At 36.4% G+C, this 18,610-nt stretch overlaps 2 protein-coding genes across 4 annotated transcripts; one reads left to right on the forward strand and one right to left on the reverse strand.

Annotated features, from left to right (window-relative positions):
- The first annotated feature begins 66 nt into the window (after positions 1 to 66).
- Positions 67 to 15,196, forward strand: hfm1 (helicase for meiosis 1). Of its 3 annotated transcripts, none has more exons than XM_073876133.1 (40): positions 67 to 169; positions 770 to 861; positions 993 to 1,081; positions 2,331 to 2,553; positions 2,698 to 2,969; positions 3,230 to 3,271; positions 3,409 to 3,479; positions 3,559 to 3,691; positions 3,785 to 3,936; positions 4,332 to 4,409; positions 4,502 to 4,657; positions 4,743 to 4,943; positions 5,028 to 5,116; positions 5,616 to 5,659; positions 5,748 to 5,849; positions 6,247 to 6,392; positions 6,643 to 6,737; positions 6,864 to 6,997; positions 7,082 to 7,129; positions 7,244 to 7,324; positions 7,458 to 7,549; positions 8,006 to 8,112; positions 8,217 to 8,264; positions 9,464 to 9,561; positions 9,708 to 9,842; positions 9,948 to 10,033; positions 10,138 to 10,221; positions 10,427 to 10,584; positions 10,670 to 10,773; positions 10,962 to 11,174; positions 11,291 to 11,368; positions 11,446 to 11,567; positions 11,692 to 11,774; positions 11,877 to 11,962; positions 12,060 to 12,146; positions 12,369 to 12,530; positions 12,635 to 12,707; positions 13,476 to 13,506; positions 14,629 to 14,747; positions 14,826 to 15,196. In XM_073876133.1, the coding sequence occupies exons 2-40, from the start codon at positions 791 to 793 to the stop codon at positions 14,890 to 14,892; spliced, it is 4,260 nt and encodes a 1,419-aa protein (XP_073732234.1). In that variant the 5' UTR covers positions 67 to 169; positions 770 to 790; the 3' UTR covers positions 14,893 to 15,196. The 3 variants fall into 3 exon arrangements, with proteins under 3 accessions (XP_073732234.1, XP_055059840.2, XP_073732235.1); XM_055203865.2 differs by lacking the exon at positions 67 to 169 and adding an exon at positions 433 to 552; XM_073876134.1 differs by lacking the exon at positions 67 to 169 and adding an exon at positions 433 to 552 and having other exon boundaries at positions 12,060 to 12,145; positions 12,416 to 12,530.
- Positions 15,197 to 15,529: 333 nt separating this feature from the next.
- cldn18 (claudin 18) lies at positions 15,530 to 17,896 on the reverse strand. Its single transcript, XM_055202330.2, has 5 exons — positions 17,140 to 17,896; positions 16,481 to 16,645; positions 15,956 to 16,139; positions 15,741 to 15,839; positions 15,530 to 15,657 (listed from the first exon to the last, which is right to left on the reverse strand). Exons 1-5 carry the CDS (start codon positions 17,357 to 17,359, stop codon positions 15,552 to 15,554), a joined length of 774 nt encoding a protein of 257 aa, XP_055058305.2. The 5' UTR covers positions 17,360 to 17,896; the 3' UTR covers positions 15,530 to 15,551.
- Positions 17,897 to 18,610: the final 714 nt, after the last annotated feature.

Genomic DNA, 18,610 nt, shown 5'->3' on the forward strand with positions numbered 1-18,610 from the left:
CGAAAAGTGGACTGTTCCAAATAGGTGGCAAGTAGAAGTACTGACGGTAAAGTGAAGAGAAATAAGCACTGAATGAAAGAGAGAACAACGATGGCGCCTTCTAGCAATCTTATTACCAATAAAATAAAATAACGTGCATAGTTCCGTGTATTAACGTTACACTTTAAGGGTAATACGTCAGTTATAAATAAATCAAGATAAAACTGGGAAAAAATTCTGATTCCTCTATCGGTGGTCATTTTCATCTGTCTGCATCATACTGTAGCATTAAAATACATTATATATGTGAATTTATATAACATTGTGACATTTAAACATGTGCAATAGAAAGCCTTGCGTGGGATATTCCTTCAATATTCGCTCTGGTCTCAGTTATGACATGAAATAATGATGTTTATGGCAGTAATGATGATGGCCCCCTACTGCGTGACCTAACCTTGCGCGTGGCTCAAACAGCTCACGGTCACGGCTTCGCTTGTCCTCATCCAGGGAGTGGCAGTTACGAAATAATCGGCTTTTTATCATTTACAACCCAGCACAACTGACATATATGTAATGGGTTTTGGACTTGCAGTAGTTTCGTTGCTACCTTTTCCATATAACATTTTAATAACTCAGATTCCGAAACTTACGTTGTCGTTTAGCTAATTTTACCTCAGAGTAACATTAGCCAACTGGCTAACATCAACAACAAAACCGTTTATATTGATGTACTGAGTATTCATATCTCAAGATATATTATACAAGTGTTTTTTTTTTGTATTTCTAGGATGACATTGACACCCTCAAGATGTTAGATCCTGAAGAAGGCACATCTTCGCTGGACAACCTGTTTTATGATGGGCCAGTGATTCATAAAGTGTGAGCAGGACTTTACACCATGTTAATAACTGATTAGAGACACACCAAATAATCTCAGAATAAAGGAATGAAATGCTTTTCTAATTAATACTTTATGGTTATGGCAGCACTACTAATTGTATTCTGTATAGGAAGCCATTATATCATGGACAGTGTTCAAGGGTGTTCAATGATCCACCCTTAATATCAGACATACCTGCAACAAACCCTTCCTTATATGGTAAGTCTTCTTCAGGCCAGAGGGTTTTTTGGACAAACTGCAGATATTTGACACCATAATATCTACATATTTGTAATATACCATGCGTGGTCTGGCTCCGTAGTATTGCTCCATTTAAACAAACTTAAAATAATAAACTTAAAGGGGACATCTCACAAGACTTTTTTAAGATGTCAAATAAATCTTTGGTGTCCCCAGAGTACATATGTGAAGTCTTAGCTCAAAATATCATATAGATAATTTATTATAGCAAGTAACAATGTTCACTTTGTAGGTGTGAGCAAAAATGTGTCGTTTTGGGTGTGTCGTTTAACCTGCAGATGAGCTGATCTCTGCACTAAATGGCAGTTGTGTGGTTGGATAGTGCAGAATAAGGTGCGGTAATATCCCCTTCCTACCCAGTCTCACAAAATTATGTACCTATAGTCACGTAATTTTTAAAAAAAAATTCGTGTTACTGTCACGAATTTTCGCGTTTTTTCGTAATCGTATCACAAATTTTTGTTTATGTGTCATTGTCACGTATTGGTTACTCAACTGCTTTTTCCTATTTTCAAACCATTTTCACTTCGGCTTAGGGTTAGATTTGCTGTTTGCATTAGGATGTCACTTTAAGTATTGGTTGATACTATTTTTTCAGATTTATTTTTTTATATTTTCTCAATTTTAAACCATTGTCGCCTGGCGTTGGGTTTGGGTAAGGATGTCATTTTATGTAAATCTAACCCTAAACCGAAGCGAAGATGGTAAGAAATTAGGACAAAACAGTTGAGTAACCAATACGTGACAATGACACAAAAACAGAAATTCCTGATACGATCACGAAAAACGCGGAAATTTGTGACAGTATCACGAGAAAGAATCAAAAAATTACGCGACTATAGGTACGTAATTTCGTGTGACTGGGCTGCCCCTTCTGACATCACCAGGGGAGCCAAATTTCAATGACCTATTTTTTCACATGCTTGTGGAGAATGGTTTACCAAAACTAAGTTACTTGGTTGATCTTATTTACATTTTCTGGGTTGATAAAAGCACTGGGGACCCAATTATAGCACTTAATCATGGAAAAAGTCAGATTTTCATGGTACTGTATGTCCCCTTTAATAATGCACCAGTCAGCTAGTCTGACTTTAGGCTGCTTATTTACCATCTCCATGCTTCTGGATTAGTTAAAACATAAAGACGTCTTAGTAGAGTGTAATGTGAATATTAAAGTAAATCCTCATCATCATTTACTCTCATTAAGGTTTCTCCCAGAGATCAAAGACATTTCTACCTCCGCCAAAGAAACTTAGTTACAATCCTATTGAAAGTGTCCAAGTGTCCAAGACACGGGAGCCAGAGGAATCTTTTCTGTGGACACATGAAGCCTCTGTAGAAAGAGGTTTCTCGAGTGCAGTGCAGGATATGGATTGTGTTTTGGAAACCAGACCTTTACCTCCTGCCAGGTTTCCTGCGTTCAAGACTCGGTACTTTGGTTTCTTTGTTTGTACATCTTGACTGAGTTAATAAAATGTGCTTATTTAACAAGTAGTCTTTTGTTTTGAATGGACATTGGCATTATAACAATAAGTTAACAGACAGCATTTGTCTCGTTTTAAATCTTGCCTTAGGTTGAGCACAGCTCCCGCAGGAAAGATGTCAGGGAATGCTGAAGACAGTAGGCCTATGACAAATCAGTTGATACCATTAACAAATGAAGACGCTTTTTTGGGTCAGGTTGCTATGACACCGAGCGGTTCGCAGGCTACACATGCTGTTGCTACCTATAGTCCTTTTATTGGGTGGAGCCAAGCAGAGCAATGTCGTTCTGCTGAACAAAACTGTGAATTTCCTTCAAAGACCCATGATCTCCAGCTTGCTCCCAAACCTATTCAATTTGAAGGTAATAAAAATTTTACAGCACTATTACAGTACTTAACTATCATGATAGGACTTCATTTGGAGCAGTTTAAAAGGTCTTTTGCATTTCTTTCCATTGTTGATAGGTTTTACATTGTCACATTTACCGGTCATTATTTTCTTATATCGGTTATTGTGTTTAACTATGAAAATGTGTTCTTTGTCATTTTTTCAACTACAGTATTAATTGGTATTAATATATATTGTACCTTATTGTATTTTATTGATATTTTGTTTTCCAAGGGTCATCTGGAAAAGGAACTCTCCGTCCAGTCTCTGAAATTCGTATCCTGCTGAATTCAGTATAAAAAACTTAAATATGGGTGTAACAACCATATTCTGGTGCTGTGTGAACATTGCATTGTTGAATTCTAGTAAGGTATAATGTGTCATGTTCAATGTTTTCCTTGATGTGTGCATAGCTGCTGAATTCAGATGTGTATTTAAAGAATTCCCCTACTTTAACTATGTACAGTCCCAAGCATTGGATGATGTAAGTCTCTGTGATTGTTATTAATGTAGGCCATAATTACCAAGGATTATACATGTGGCAAGCTTTCACTCTATTTTAGGTTCTGTACTCAAGTAAGAATTTCGTTGCCTGTGCCCCTACGGGGTCTGGGAAGACAGTGCTCTTTGAGTTGGCCATTATTCGACTTCTGATTGGAGCTTCAAAGCCCTGGCACAATGTCAGAGCAGTGTACAGTGAGTTTCATGTGTTGGCATAATACATTTTTTATTAATTTTATTTCATAATAACACAGGTACTATTGATTTTTGTTTTGTTTTATACTTCAGTGGCACCAATAAAGGCTCTGTGCAGTCAACGATATGAAAACTGGATGCAAAAATTCGGACCTCTCGGACTAAAGTGCAAGGAATTAACAGGAGACACAGAGATTGATGACATTTTTGAAATCCAGGATGCTCATCTAATTTTAACAACCCCAGTAAGTCTCCATAATAATGCAACTTATTTTGGCAAAGAACTGCCTACTTACACTAAATCTGAATATTGATTTTTAAGCCAATAGCCTGCCTGATAACTTTGGTAAAAACTGATTATTTCATCCACCTAATACAACATTTATTGTAACAGCATGGTCAGATTTAAACAGGACTTTATTTCTGGACAGACTGATACCGTACCCCAAACTTCTTACCACCAAAGGTTGTGTAAAGTCACACAATCTAATTTGATTTCTAAGATAAGATAGTGATTTTAGGTTTTGTGCACAGTACAGATCAGACGGTCAGTAGACAGTGGGGGCAGTTTGAGTCTGACACTACATGAAAGACAGATAAAACATTTCCCATAAGTCTAAAAGATTCTTCCTCTTTAAAGGAAAAATGGGACAGCATGACAACAAGGTGGAAGGATAACTGTTTGTTGTCATCTGTTCGTCTGTTTCTCATCGATGAGGTCTGTTTTATTTATTTCCACCTGACCAATAATACCAATATTTTAAAGGGTGGAAGATAGTGATCCACCTTAGTTCTGTGTACTTTTTCTAGATACATGTGGTGAAAGACAAAACCCGTGGAGCCACTCTTGAGGTTGTGGTCACCAGAATGAAGACCATGCATTCATGCAGTCTGGCTGTAAATTCAGAATCAAAAGCATCAATAAGATTTGTGGCTGTCTCAGCTACCATCCCGAATATTCAGGACGTAAGGAGTTTCAGGAAGTGCTAAACTCATTCAGACTTTGTTGGTGTTTACTTTAATTGTTTCTGTGCTGTTATTTATTTTGAAGATATCTGAATGGCTGTCGGATGAATCAGGGCCTGCCACTTGTCTGGCGATGGATGAAAGTCATAGGCCAGTGAAACTGCGTCAAGTAGTTCTTGGGTTTCCTTGTGGAAGCAATCAAAATGAATTTAAGTTCGATCTGTCTCTCAACTACAAAATCGCAAACATCATTCAGACCTACTCTGATCAAAAACCAACACTTGTGGTATGGGAGTGTTTGTAAATGCACAGGTTTTAGGTTGCATATTTAAAGAAAAATCTAATTTTCATTTGTTTTATATTTTATTAGTTTTGCTCTACAAGAAAAGGAGTTCAACAGTCTGCTGCTGTGCTTGCCAAAGATGCCAGATTCATTATGAGCGTTGAACACAAACATAGGTATCTAAGCATGTTTAAATTTTATTTTTCGTTTTAAAACGTAAAAATACGCTCTGTCCGAAACCACTTACTTCCATACTTTATAGTAGGCGAAGTAATGCTTTCACCTACTATAAAGTATGGAAGTAGTAGGTGGTTTCGAATTCGGATGCAGCGATAGTATATTAGAGCACTATTGCTTTCCGTTTTCAAGTTGGTGTACTACATGTTACTACACTGTTTTGCCAGATATTAAAGGAAAACACCATATTTTTTACCTCAACTTAGACAAATTTATATATACCTATCTTTTTTTAATGCGTGCACTTAATCTTTGTACAGCGCATCGTGACTGTGTTAGCATTTAACCTAGCCCCATTCATTTCTTAGGATCCAAACAGGGATGAATTTAGAAGCCACCAAAATTGAGAAACTGTGGTGTTTACCTTCAATTACTTTTTATGAGAAACTTTTAAGAACTCTTGTGGACACTTTTTGTAAGTTATTATGTCTTTCGTAGGCTAATGAAGTATGCAAACTCTCTGCTTGATTCAAAACTCAAAGGTGTGAAAACTTTATTCATAAAATGTTATCTTATGTTTAAGATTCATGAAGTTTATTAATTCTCTTCCAATAAATCAACCTTTTTCAGATCTCATTCTTTGTGGCATTGGATATCACCATGCCGGCATGGAGGTGTCGGATAGAAAAGTGGTTGAAGATGCATTTACAGTTAGTGACCTGCCGGTGCTGTGTAAGTTTTGTACATATATCATTACTCATTTATTTTGATGTTCATTTTTCAGTTCTTATACCACGGGTCTGTTGAATGCTGCATTCTGATTGGCTGAGAAATGTTCTATGGGTGTTGATTATTTTTCTGTAAACCGCACACCTAACTCGTCAAATGTCTTAAAAATAGGCACCAAAGCAATGTTTGTGGTAACCGTGGTATAAGCGTAATAATTGACTCCGGTCCTTTGAATTATTTGAAAATAATGCACACCTGCGGTGTAACGGCACTCCTCTTCGCGTCGTGCCGCATTACCACCTTGGTGTGCATTATTTTCTTATAATTCAATGGCCCGTCGTCAGTTATTCCTTACATAATCTATTGTCATGAAACAAAGTTTCTCTTTCGTTTTATTTAGTTACAACTAGCACTTTGGCCATGGGTGTGAATCTTCCAGCCCATCTAGTGATAATCAAATCCACGCTGCACTATGTTGGTGGCGCGTATGAAGAGTACAGTGAAGCTGACCTGTTGCAGATGATTGGGAGAGCAGGCAGACCACAGGTACTGCTGAAAAAGTAGAAACTTTAGTAGGTCATTTGGATCTGAAGTATAACTTATAAAAGCAACCTATAAAAATGCATCTATTGCATGAGTGGCAACTGCATAAGCAGTGATATAAAAAGGCAAGTTAAGTCAATCATTTATGTTTGTTTGTTTAATCCTAACAACAAAGCACTGATGCTGTTAGTTTAAGTATTGTTGAGACAATATAGTTTTAATAAAAACACTATAAACGCATGATTTTGTTTAGTTTGACACGACAGCAACTGCAGTGATCATGACTAGGTGTCAAACAAAGCACAGATACCAACAGATTTTGAGTGGCATAGACAGCATCGAGAGCAGGTACCATATAAATAGAGAGAATAGAGAATTGTTTTCATTTTCAAAAACATATGATGTAAGCTATTGTTGATTTATTTACCATTTATGTATGAAATATCATGAGCGTAATACAATTACTATTTTCAGCTTGCACACAAACTTGGTGGAGCACTTGAATGCTGAGATAGTTCTCCGAACCATATCTGATGTGAACATGGCTCTAGACTGGATTCGTTCCACGTTTCTATACATCCGCGCATTGAAAAACCCCAAGCATTATGGTAAAGCCTAAACTTGTGGTAACCATAAATTTAAAACGTTTAAATGATACATTTTTCTTTAATGGTTTCCAAATTTTGTTTTAGGTTTCCCCCCTGAGCTTGACAAATGTGGAATTGAAACTAAATTACAAGGTATGAAAAACGTGATAAACCGAACAAGTAAATTCCTCAATCACTTCACTTCACTAGCTATATTTAGCTACAAGCAAATAGCTTGTGGTGTAAATAAAGTTTACTCTGTTTCAGAACTGTGCTTGAAGAACTTGAACTCTTTGGCTTCACTGAACCTGATTTCCATGGATGAAGACATTAACATCAAGCCCACAGGTGACTTATTGCTCTTCACAGTAAATTTCCTTCCAATATATTGAGTTTATTTAAGTCTGCTTTATGTATCAGTGTTATTGGCGCACACAGCCAATATTGCCATTGATTGTAATGAAATGATTGTTATACACAGAGACTGGAAAACTCATGGCCAGATACTGTGTTGCCTTTGACACTGTAAGGCAGTTCAGTAAAGTGACTGGAACAGAGACTTTGCCCGAGCTGGTAAGAATGTTTAAGAAATTCTGCGGTCCCATTTATTTAGTCTAAGAAAGGTTTTGCTGGTCTTGTAGCTTTTATTTATCTGTTGTTTTTAAAGCACCACTATTTAAGACAATTGAAATGGAAAAGAGCAATTGTCTGTCATCAGTGTTGTAAATACTGTGTGTGTAGCTTCGCCGTGGGCAAGGCAATACACGTGAATTTGTTGACAGAATGCAGAAAGTAATTTTGGAAACCATGCCAACCTGGTAGGTAAGGTAGCCCATGGGGCTGTTAGTAGCGGGTTTGTGTGCTCCGGCCAGACCACCCAACTTACAGACTGTGGTTGTAGCCGCTAAGAGGTTAATCAGGTTTCAGCAGCAGTAGAATTCATCCAGTTAAGTTTAAGGTCAAAAAGTGTTGCTTTAACTGCATTCAGAACAATAAAAAATTAAATCTGGTTTTTTTTTTCAATTTTAGATTGAAATGATATCTAAGGGTAGAGAATTTAGTGACGTGCAATTGAGAGTAAACGAGAAAAAGACCTTAAACATGCTGAACAAGGATAAGAATAAAACCACCATCAGGTCAGTAGTCCAACTACTTCACACACACACAAATAATAGGTGTAGATGCACTATTTAGAATAAAAGCTAAGACAGAAAAGAAAGCTAAGATATTTTCTTTTCAGATATCCTATGGAGGGAAAGATCAAAAGTAATGACATGAAAGTGAATTGGTAAGTTCCAGCTATTACTGTTTGGTATAAATTAATTATTAACTGTCTTTCTTAGCTAGGTCTTTCAGCATTTAGATCTTATATTTTTTATATCCAGTTGCAACCTCATTTTTATAGCATGTTAAAATTGCCACTTTGAAGGTGTGCTGATACCAAAACGTGAGATGAAAACACTTTAGATCACTAATTGGTCTGAGCGAATCGTCACTACTAGCATCATCACTATAATTTAAAAGATTAGCTTTACCTTTATGCTAGCTTGCCCTGTCTCGGGTAAACCTGTTGTCATGTCCTTTGCTGTAAGTTCCCAAACTCCCTTTTAGGCATGAAAAACTTCCACAGGTTGAGAATCAGGAACACCATACCAATTTTTTTCAGTTTGTGGCGGCACATTCGATTAGCGATGCGCACGTCCGCATATATGCTTAAATGCAACTTAAAAGAGGCTCAGCGGAGCGCGTCGACTGACGCCACGGGTGTTTGTTCAGAAACTGTCATGTGAGTCAGAGGTAGTGATAAATGCAATGTGCAAACATCTATTTGTGGTGGTCAATTTTAATTTTGTGGCAGACTAAATAAATGTAAGGGGAATGTACAATGACGCTCTCACTTGTATGATGTATACAATACACGACTATAATCCCTCCCACTCCGAAATGTTACTAAACTCTAACCAAGCCAAAGTGAGGTAAGCTGACCCGACCTAACCTAAACCAAACCAAATGGCGTGGAAAAGCGTCATTTCTCTCTATACTAAATAGCAGTGTTATGGTTGGATATTGCAGATTAAAGGGTGGTATTATTGTAATTGGCCTTGCTACCTACGTCACAAAACAGGCGAAATCTGACTGACCAAATCTTTTACATGCTTGCAGAAAATGGTTTACAAAAACAAAGTTAATTGGTTGTTATTTTTTTTTATAACTGGGTAACCCAATTATAGCACTTAAACATGGAAAAAGTCTAATTTTCACGCTATCACCCCTTTAACAAAGGTCCCTAAAGCGAAACATTGAAATTAAGTAAAATTACTGTAGTTTTTACGTGCAGTTAGTAACTATATCAAAATAAACCTGGAAATTGAAAGCCACTGGTACCAAGTGTAAAATTGTGTTACCTGTTATTAAAAGTTTGTTAAAATGCTGAATTTTTATATTATTTCTGATGATGTCCCTGATTATTCTTCCATTCCATTCCAGTCTTATTCAAGCTCAACTCGGCTGCATCCCTATTCAGGAGTTTGGACTCATACAGGACACTGGAAAGATATTCAGAAATGGAAATAGAGTCAGCAAATGTGAGTTAAAGCGCCTTAATTTCTCTCGTCTGTCTTTTATTCTCTCTGTCTGATGACATGGTCCTCATACTAGAAATACATTTTTATTTGTGTGTCACTTTTTGTTCAGTATATTTGAGCAACATGATGTTTTTTGTCTCTGCCAGATCTGACTGAGTTTCTCCATCATCACTCCCAGAAGAACTTCTCTGCTCAACTCAATTCTTTGATACTTGCCAAATGTTTCCGAGCCAAACTGTGGGAAAACTCACCTTATGTTTCCAAGCAGCTTGACAAGATAGGTTGGTGGACCTAAAATGTCTTGTCATTAAAAAAAAACAATAAATAGCCTTTTTATGAATGAATTAGGTAATATTTCTGAAATATGTGTGTGGTTTCTTTTGTAGGACAATCCCTTGCCACAGCCATGGTGAATGCAGGGCTTACAACATTCAGCAAAATTGAGCAGATCAGTCCTAGAGAACTAGAGCTAGTAGGCCAAAGTTTCATAATTGTATAAAAAATTTAAATAAATATGATTTCTAAAAATAAAATAGATATGATATCCCATTCTATCCCTTCGGCATTTTTTGACAGATTGTGAACCGACATCCTCCATTTGGAAACCAGATTAAAGATGCTGTCAGTAAACTTCCAAAATATGAAGTAGCTCTGGAACAGGTAACAATTACAGCAGGATCTCATACAGTGTAGGGTAGCTGAAAATTGCCACATATTTCTGCGTTGTGAAATACACCATGTAAATGGTTTTAAACAGCTGTTTAGTAGTTATTGTGCCATGCAGCTTTCATGATTAATTAAGAAACAGCTTTTGAAATCATTTTGTTTTAGTACAATTGTAATATTATATAAAAATATTTTTTAGATTCAACGATACAGTGTGTCCACCGCTGAGATTGCAGTCACAGTGAACTTACAGAATTTCAGGGAACTGACACTGAAACACACAGCACCAGACCACCACTATGTGACTCTAATTATTGGGGACTGTGACAATAATGTAATTTTCCAACAGAAAATCATGTAAGATATACTGTATGGTATAAACTGGTTATTTGCAAGTTATCTAAAAAATACTAGAAAAAAGACAAGTGCATTTTTTTTTCAGGGATGCATTGCTCTTGAAGACTGGGAGTTGGTCAAAAAAAATTGAGGTGAGAAGATCATCTAAGGGAGAAGAGATCAGCATTAATCTGATAAGCTCTGAATATGGTAAGTGACTTAAGCCAGTGCCAACCTTCTCAAACTCATAAACCATCCCATTATAGCTTTATGTTTAACCCATTTTAGATTTTCAGAATGTTTTAAACTAATATAATTAAATGAAATATAATTTTTTTGAGTAGTGTAAACTATTGTCCGGTTTGTTTGGCAATAATAATGTATTGTTGATTATGTAGTGGGTCTGGACATACAGAAGACGTACAGCACCTTCTTCTCGGTAGAAAAGAGGTTTGTCGCTGAATCCCAAATCGAAGAGAGCCCTAGATGGAGAATGCAGAGGGTTGTGAAACCATTTCGAGAAAACCCGGAACTGACAAATGAAATGTCCTCAGACAGAGTTCAGACCCCTAGACAACAACAACAACAATACGCTCAGTTCTTAGACAGAGGTAAAACTGGTATTAACTGTATTAAGCGTGTCACTGCATGTTGATATCATGCAAACTGAAGATGTTCTGTAAAGTCTTGTGCATGTGTGTGAACTGCATGTTTACATATATTCTAGATCAAACGTCTCCAGATACAGTTAAGAGGCAGTGTAATCATCTCTGCAGAAATAAGGAGCTCTGTGGCCATGACTGTTGTGAGTATTGATCATTCTACATGAATCTAGACTTTCTTTTGCATGTTTCAGGTTGATTGATATAGTTTCCCTTTTAGGCAAAGTTGGAGTTGAAATCGTCATGAAAAGAGCATCAAATCGGTCCTCTTTCTCAACATACCTTAATGATCTTAAAATGAGGAATGAGAGACTCACAGTGACTCCTGTGAAACGCTTGAAGGTCACGAGTCTTACCACCATTGGTTATAGTGTATATTCTATTAAGTCCATTAGAATACATTATATCAAATACACAGTATATTAAATAAAAAGCTCAGTCCGGTTCTCTTGAATTTTCTCTTTAGATGATGATGAATACTGGAACAGCAGCTATAAGCATGCAGCAGTTCTCATATACACCCAAAGACACGCTTCCTGCTGTCAAGAAGTATTTTGGGAATTTCTAGTGACCACCAGGAGTTCTGTCATTAATGCTGAGCAAATCATATTGTTAAGATTTTAATATGTCTGTGCTATGGTTGTTTTTAAGCATTAAGGGAACTCATACTGTAAGTACATATGGCAACAGGAAAATAGAGGAACGTTTTATACCTCATGATACTTCATCTTTTGAAGGTATGTTAACATTACAATATAAAAAACATTCAAAGGACAAAGCTTAGCTTGTTTACAAATACTAATTTAAATTTCAAAAATAATTTTTTCTCTGCAGGTGAAAATGACTATATTGGAAACTTCTTTTCTGAAATTGAAGACTCTGTACTGGAACATCCTGAACAAACTACTTCTTTAGCTCAAGGTTGACTTTATTAGAGACTATGGGGTTTGCCACAAATAGAGTAGTGCATGTTCATTAATATAAGTGTTAACATATCAACAGTGAAGCTGTTACCTCTTTACAATCATAATCATAAAACTGAAAAAGTCAGAAGTGTTTTTTGCAATCATCTAAACAAAGATGGAGAAATAAATGAAATCCATTGTAACGAAACTGCTGTTTATTCTACTCATGCAAATGCAGATCACTGTCCTGACTTGAATGATTTCTTTAATGTGAACTTTGACCTGGGAGTGGATGACTGGGATGATTTTGATGAAGGTAACTTGGTCAGTGCTAGCGAGATGAGCTGTGAATCGGAAAAATGCAATTCAGCGATGGAACATTATCAACCCACAAATGCTGGTTTGTTGGATTTGCTTATTTCAGAATTTTTTATGTTTTACTGTGCGTATTAGAATCATTACATTTTAATTTGATAGTTTTTTTTTATTTGTTTTGTGTGATAGGGAGTTTGACTGCAGTCGCACAAAGTCAGGCCCAAACCAAACATGGAACGATAAGTCCTATTTTACCTCAAAGGTAACAGAAAAGGAAACATTATCAATATTTGGAAAAAATGAAGTTAAAAGTTAAACTGCTTTTTTAAAACCACTCCTATAGAGTATTTGATGTTAATTTCACCAAAGGTCAATGTCTTTCCTGGTTAACAGAACAGTTCTGATATATCAGTGGCGGCTCGTGACTGCTCTTCCGAAGGGGCGCAAATTCAAAATATGTGTTCGGATTGTCATGTGTGTTGCTCATGTTTTCAAAATATGTGTTTGTTGCGTCATGTGAACCATGTGCGACACGTGTTTTGTCGAAATAAGTGCCTGCTGCACACGCGTCAAAACCGTTAATGATAAAAGAGAAGCTCACGTTCACAAAATACACGCAAGACACTCCCTTAACAGTAAACTCTGATTACGCATGATATTTTGCAAGTATCTGGCAAACGCGAGCTTCTCTTTGATTATAAACCCTTTAGACGCGTCTGCAGCAGGCACTTATTTTGACAAGACACGTGATGCACATATTTTGAAATTACGAACCACACACATGATGGGCTACATACATGTTGTGATGAACTTTGAATCGAGCGCCCTCTAAAAAAAAGTCAACTGCCGCCACTGCCAAATATGGGTATTTTTAAAATTCAATCTGCCTGTCTTATGGGACTAAAATCATGTTTAAAATTTTTTTTATTTAGTTGTGTAAAAAAAGTTCAGTAACTTTATGACTATGTAGTAAAAAATTATTTTGCTTTTGCTAATAATGCTTCTGAAAACATCCGATGACATTTTTCAGGATCCACCCTGTGGCTGTTACACACCAATCTGTAAGTATTACAATATTTACGTATATTTAGGTCTAAACACGGTTTCATCGGATGTATGTGTGTTGCCGTGGTTATGCGCCTGGCCTGAAGTTAACTTCAATCTGCACTTGTTCATTGGTCTGTCTAGTGACTAAATGTATTGATTTTTAAAAGACAGGGGGAGACAGTAAGCATGGATTACCGCTGTGCGGATTTGGCAGCCAGGCAAAATTGTAACCATCTGTAGCTAACATTTTATAAATACATTTTACACATTAACGTTAGCTCAGTGTAAGGGTTGATACGCGTTAGCTTTGATTTTGAGGTCAAACTAAGGTAATTTACTGGTTATTTATTTAGCTTGTTATTAAAAATAATCTAGAGGGACTCTGTTGTTATTGATTCTTTGCGGAAGTTAAAGGAACAGTATGTAAGAAATTTATATCAATTAATCATAAAATGGCCCTGATATGTCACTAGACATTAAGAAATCATTTTCATTTCAAATACTTCACTGACAACAGTGGTCCAGCTAGGATATTGTCATTTAAAAGGTGGAGTTGCAGCCCTCAACTGATGTTTATGTTGTCATGTTGTGTATTGGCCACCAGTTTAGAGCCCTGCAAGCCCGACGGGGCCCGACAGGCTAAGCCCATTTGGGCCGGGCTCGGGTCGGACTCTGGCTTATTTAAGCGTCTCTCCTCATTGTGTGTGTGTGTTTGCGTGTGTAGCAGAGACAGCGCGCATCTGAGAGCGCGCGTCTGAGAGAGAGAGTGCGCATCAAGAAGCGCGCGCGTCAGAGAGAGCTTAAAAGTGATTGATATTGGTCTCGGGTCAGGTCGGGTTTGGGCTGAAAACATTGCAGGCATTGTCGGGCTGGGGTTGGGTAGGGCTTGAAAACTACGGGCCATACATGTGAATGTACACTCTACATGAACACTCTACATGAAATTTGCTGTTGATTTGCATTTTACCATACAGAGTCTGATATATTATGTGACCAAAGTATGGTATTAAACATTGGCGTAATAAAGCAATAAGGCTTGTTATTTTTAAACATGACTTTTATAGTTTCTCAGGAAGAATTTATATCACTATTTTCATTTTAAAATCATTCAGCTACTTTCCTTTTTTATATCTCAGAGGGTGTGCCAAGACATAAGCATGAACACACTGTCAAACCAGAGAGAAGCCAAAAAACCTCCAGTGCTTGGAAGATTTAATTTTTTCTCGATGACAGACACAACTCAGGGGGAAAACAGGTATTTAAAGAAATCATTTAAATGTTTTAGTTATATATACATTTATGTATATGTGTTAACATTGGCTAATTATTGTAGGGATTGTGCAATGGACAACAACAGTGAGGCAGATCTTTTTCTTAATATATTTGATGGACTGCTGTAAAGTGTTTTAGCACTGCTATGTAAAGTTCTTGGCTATTTCTTGGATTTTGTGTAAGGCCGGTATATAAAAAAATAATTTACCTTTCCATCAAAACATGTGAAATGTCAGAAAGCACTGTACTATTATATAATTTTGTTCTGCATGCAGCAAATTTATTAAGCATCTTATTGCTTTTAAAAATACTGAACAGTATATTAAACTTAATAGATTTTCTCTTTCCTAAAAAAAAATACTTTTGAGAATGAAAATGTGAGAGTTTTGTTTGAAACATACTGAATACATTAAATTTTGAAGTTTAATCAAATACTTTTTATTTGAACGTCCTGCTGGTTTTTGTTGATTTCTTTTCCAGTATCTTTATAACAGATGAATAGCAGATAGAAAGGCTAAAGAGAGGAGATAATTAAGGTCATCAACTTTAAAATTGAAAATAAGCAATTCTCATGTCAGAGCATTCCTTTTTTCTTCCCAGTCTCTGTAAATTCATGCCTGTCTTAGTAACAACAAGCAAAAAAGGCAAGTATGTATAGCACTTTTAAAGTTTAATGGTCAGTAGTATATTATTTACAGTGATTGACTTTTGGATCTTGAAGTACTTTGATTCATACACTACCACAGTAAATAATACAAAGACATTTTTACAGAGACATCAACCTTTATTAATACTTTTGGCATCCTTTTGTTCTCTGATGTTCAACCTCTTCATCAGCTGGCCTGCAGCGGCCTGGTGCTTTGTAAACATGACCCTTTTCTGTATCATTGTTGCTAAAATAGAACATGTAGCTTGAAATTCAAGTGTCATTTTTGGAAAAAATATATTAAGGGGCAGTGTTAGAAATGCAACTTACGTTTGCATTCCTCTGAATGCGATGCACATCAAAATTCCTCCTAGAAGTAACAAAGCTCCTCCTACCCAAGCTAGATAAAGGGCGGGGCCAAATGTATACCTGACCAATGAAAAACACGATAAGAGAACATTATGCATTAAGTAAATATTATACCACGAGCAAATTACAGAAATGTACACTTGTCATTTTCAAAAAACTTTTGTTTTTCATCATACCTGGGAGCAAGCATGTCCATTCCACCCATGCCTAATCCACCAATCCCAATTCCGCTTTTTCCTATTTCATCTCCGTACTGCCCCATGACTCCTATCTTTCCTTGGTTTGGATAGTAAGAGGTCATCATGAAACTAGCCACTATGTCATTGGCATAAACTGATGGTCCAGATATGCCAAAAAGGCCTGAAAACAACATAGATGTGGACAATTAGTATAATAAAGTAATACACAAAATTAACAGTGACCTCTTCATGGTAAATATGAGGACCTCAGATGCAAAAACCGCTTACGCCGCCTTCATTAAAAATTAGCCACCTTCCTTAAAAATTAGGTCATTTAGAAACATCAGTTTGTTGGCAGAATTCATTAAGAGCTCATTTACAAGAAAACATGCCAGATGCACTTAGAGGGTTTTGCATCTGAGCTCTTCAGAGGATTATAAAATGTTATAATAGTTGTTATAATAAGAACATAATAACAAAGACTAATTAAAAGTTACTAAGCGATGAAAAACACTTGTTTACCGGCAACGATAAGCAGAATCCCTGCACATAGTGTCATTTTGGCCTTGATGCATTGATCCATGCTTCTTCTTTTGACACACTTTAGAGAGAACAGTGCGATCAAAACTGCAGCTACACTAATGACAATAGCCATTATCATCAGTGCTCTTACAGTTTGAAAATGTCCTGAAAATGACACCAACAACACAAAGAAAATATAGAAAGAGTTATTAGGGCCTATATGAGATTCAATGGCTTTTGTCTGATATGTTTTTGAATGGACACATGTCGACAACACCTACTCGTAAGAAAACTAAACTTCAACAAAATAAAAAAATCTAACAACAATACTGTACATATCTGCACCTAAATGGTTTGCGCTTTTTAAAGGGTACTGTCCCAGGGACAGCTAGGGACCATTTTATTCTGACAGTGTAACACAATAACATAAAAACAGTATAATCTTTTAACTTTAATAAAAAGTTGTTACAATGTTGTTGTTACAAGCCTGTATAAATGTATTTTTGTGTTGATGGACACAAAGGAAGATATTTAAGGAATATTTGTAACCAAACCCATCAGAAGCCCCATTGACTTCCATAATATTCAAATCTTTTAACTTTTATAAAAAGGTTAGGAATTAAAGACTTATGGTCTTGTACAAACAGATTTAGACTTACCTGAGTACCCTGCAAGGCCATGCAGTGGTCGACATTCTGTGAATGCAGCATTAGACACTTCACAGTTTCGCCACAGTCCCTTGTAAGTGTAGACAGAAGTTATCATGTCCCCTTGCCGATCTTTGACGCACCAGTTATCCATAACTGTGGCAGCAAAAACTAAAGCCAAACCAATGAGGCCTGATGAAAACCCTCCATACTGCAGCATTGTGGAAGCCATGCTTTGACTGATCTTCTTTTTGCAGTGGGTCAGTGGTCTGGTGAAACTGTTAGTAAAATGCTTCAAGGTTTACTGAGGCTAGACAAGATGAGGCTGCCTTTTAAATTATATTAAAAGCATATGGGCGAGGCTCACGTGCACGGTCCAGAGGTGATGTTCATAAGATGATTGATGACCATGATTTCACCTACCTACACCAGAAACTTAAAATGATAACCCTATTTCTCATACACTCCATTTATCAAAGCATTTACTAAAACAAATTATACATGAGGTCACTTGATGTGCAATGTTTTCAGACAGGCTTTAATATGAAACACCTACTTTTTGATCTGTTGAATTCTTGTCATTACTGATGCATGAATCAAACAATGAGCAAACCTTAAATCTTAAAATGATCTTAACTAGAGTTTGATAACAGTGAGAAATATAGTAAGCTGCTTAGGTGTGAATGGAATAATGTGCCATAAACAAAGGATTTAGAATTAGTAGTTTTAAATGTAACAGTGTTCAAGCATTTAAATTGGTAAGGTGTGTCATCTAATATTTTTATGAACGTTAAAAAACGATGAATACATGTGATATTGTATGATATCATATTGCTGTATCTCAAAACAATCACTATATGAGTCTTACAGTTAAAGGGATGGTTCACCTTCATCATTTACGCACTCTCATGTTGTTACTGTATGAACCTGTATACATTTCTTTGTTCTGATGAACACTAAGGAAGATATTTTGAGGAATGTTTGTAACCAAACCAATCAGAAGCCCCATTCACTTCTATAGTATTCTTTATCCTACTATGGAAGTCAATGGTGCTTCTCATCAGTTTGGTTACAAAGGTTCCTCAAAATATCTTTTTTTGTGTTCATCAGAACAAAACAAAAATATATGCCTGTTTGTAACAAATAATAAGTGCAAATAATATCCCTTTAAGCTTTTGGATTTGGTTAAAGGATATACATTTAATTTTTTTTGGGGGGGGATCGAACGTGACATTTGCATTACTAACAGACTGCTCTACCAAGTGAGCTACATGAGCTGCTGCTTGTCTCATGTGGTTAATAAACAATAATTTTGTGTACCTGGGTGTATCACCATTATATTTCCTAAAGTATATTTCCGATATCTTCAGAAACTGTCACATTGTATTCCTTATCAGTGCTTATCAATCTTTTTAGAGCTGCACAGAAGAGAGTTTTCCTATTGTTTTCTTCAGTCAATGATGGGCAAGTTTGTTTATTCTGA

Source organism: Misgurnus anguillicaudatus, chromosome 2, assembly GCF_027580225.2.
Source record: "Misgurnus anguillicaudatus chromosome 2, ASM2758022v2, whole genome shotgun sequence".
Taxonomy (NCBI): domain Eukaryota; kingdom Metazoa; phylum Chordata; class Actinopteri; order Cypriniformes; family Cobitidae; genus Misgurnus; species Misgurnus anguillicaudatus.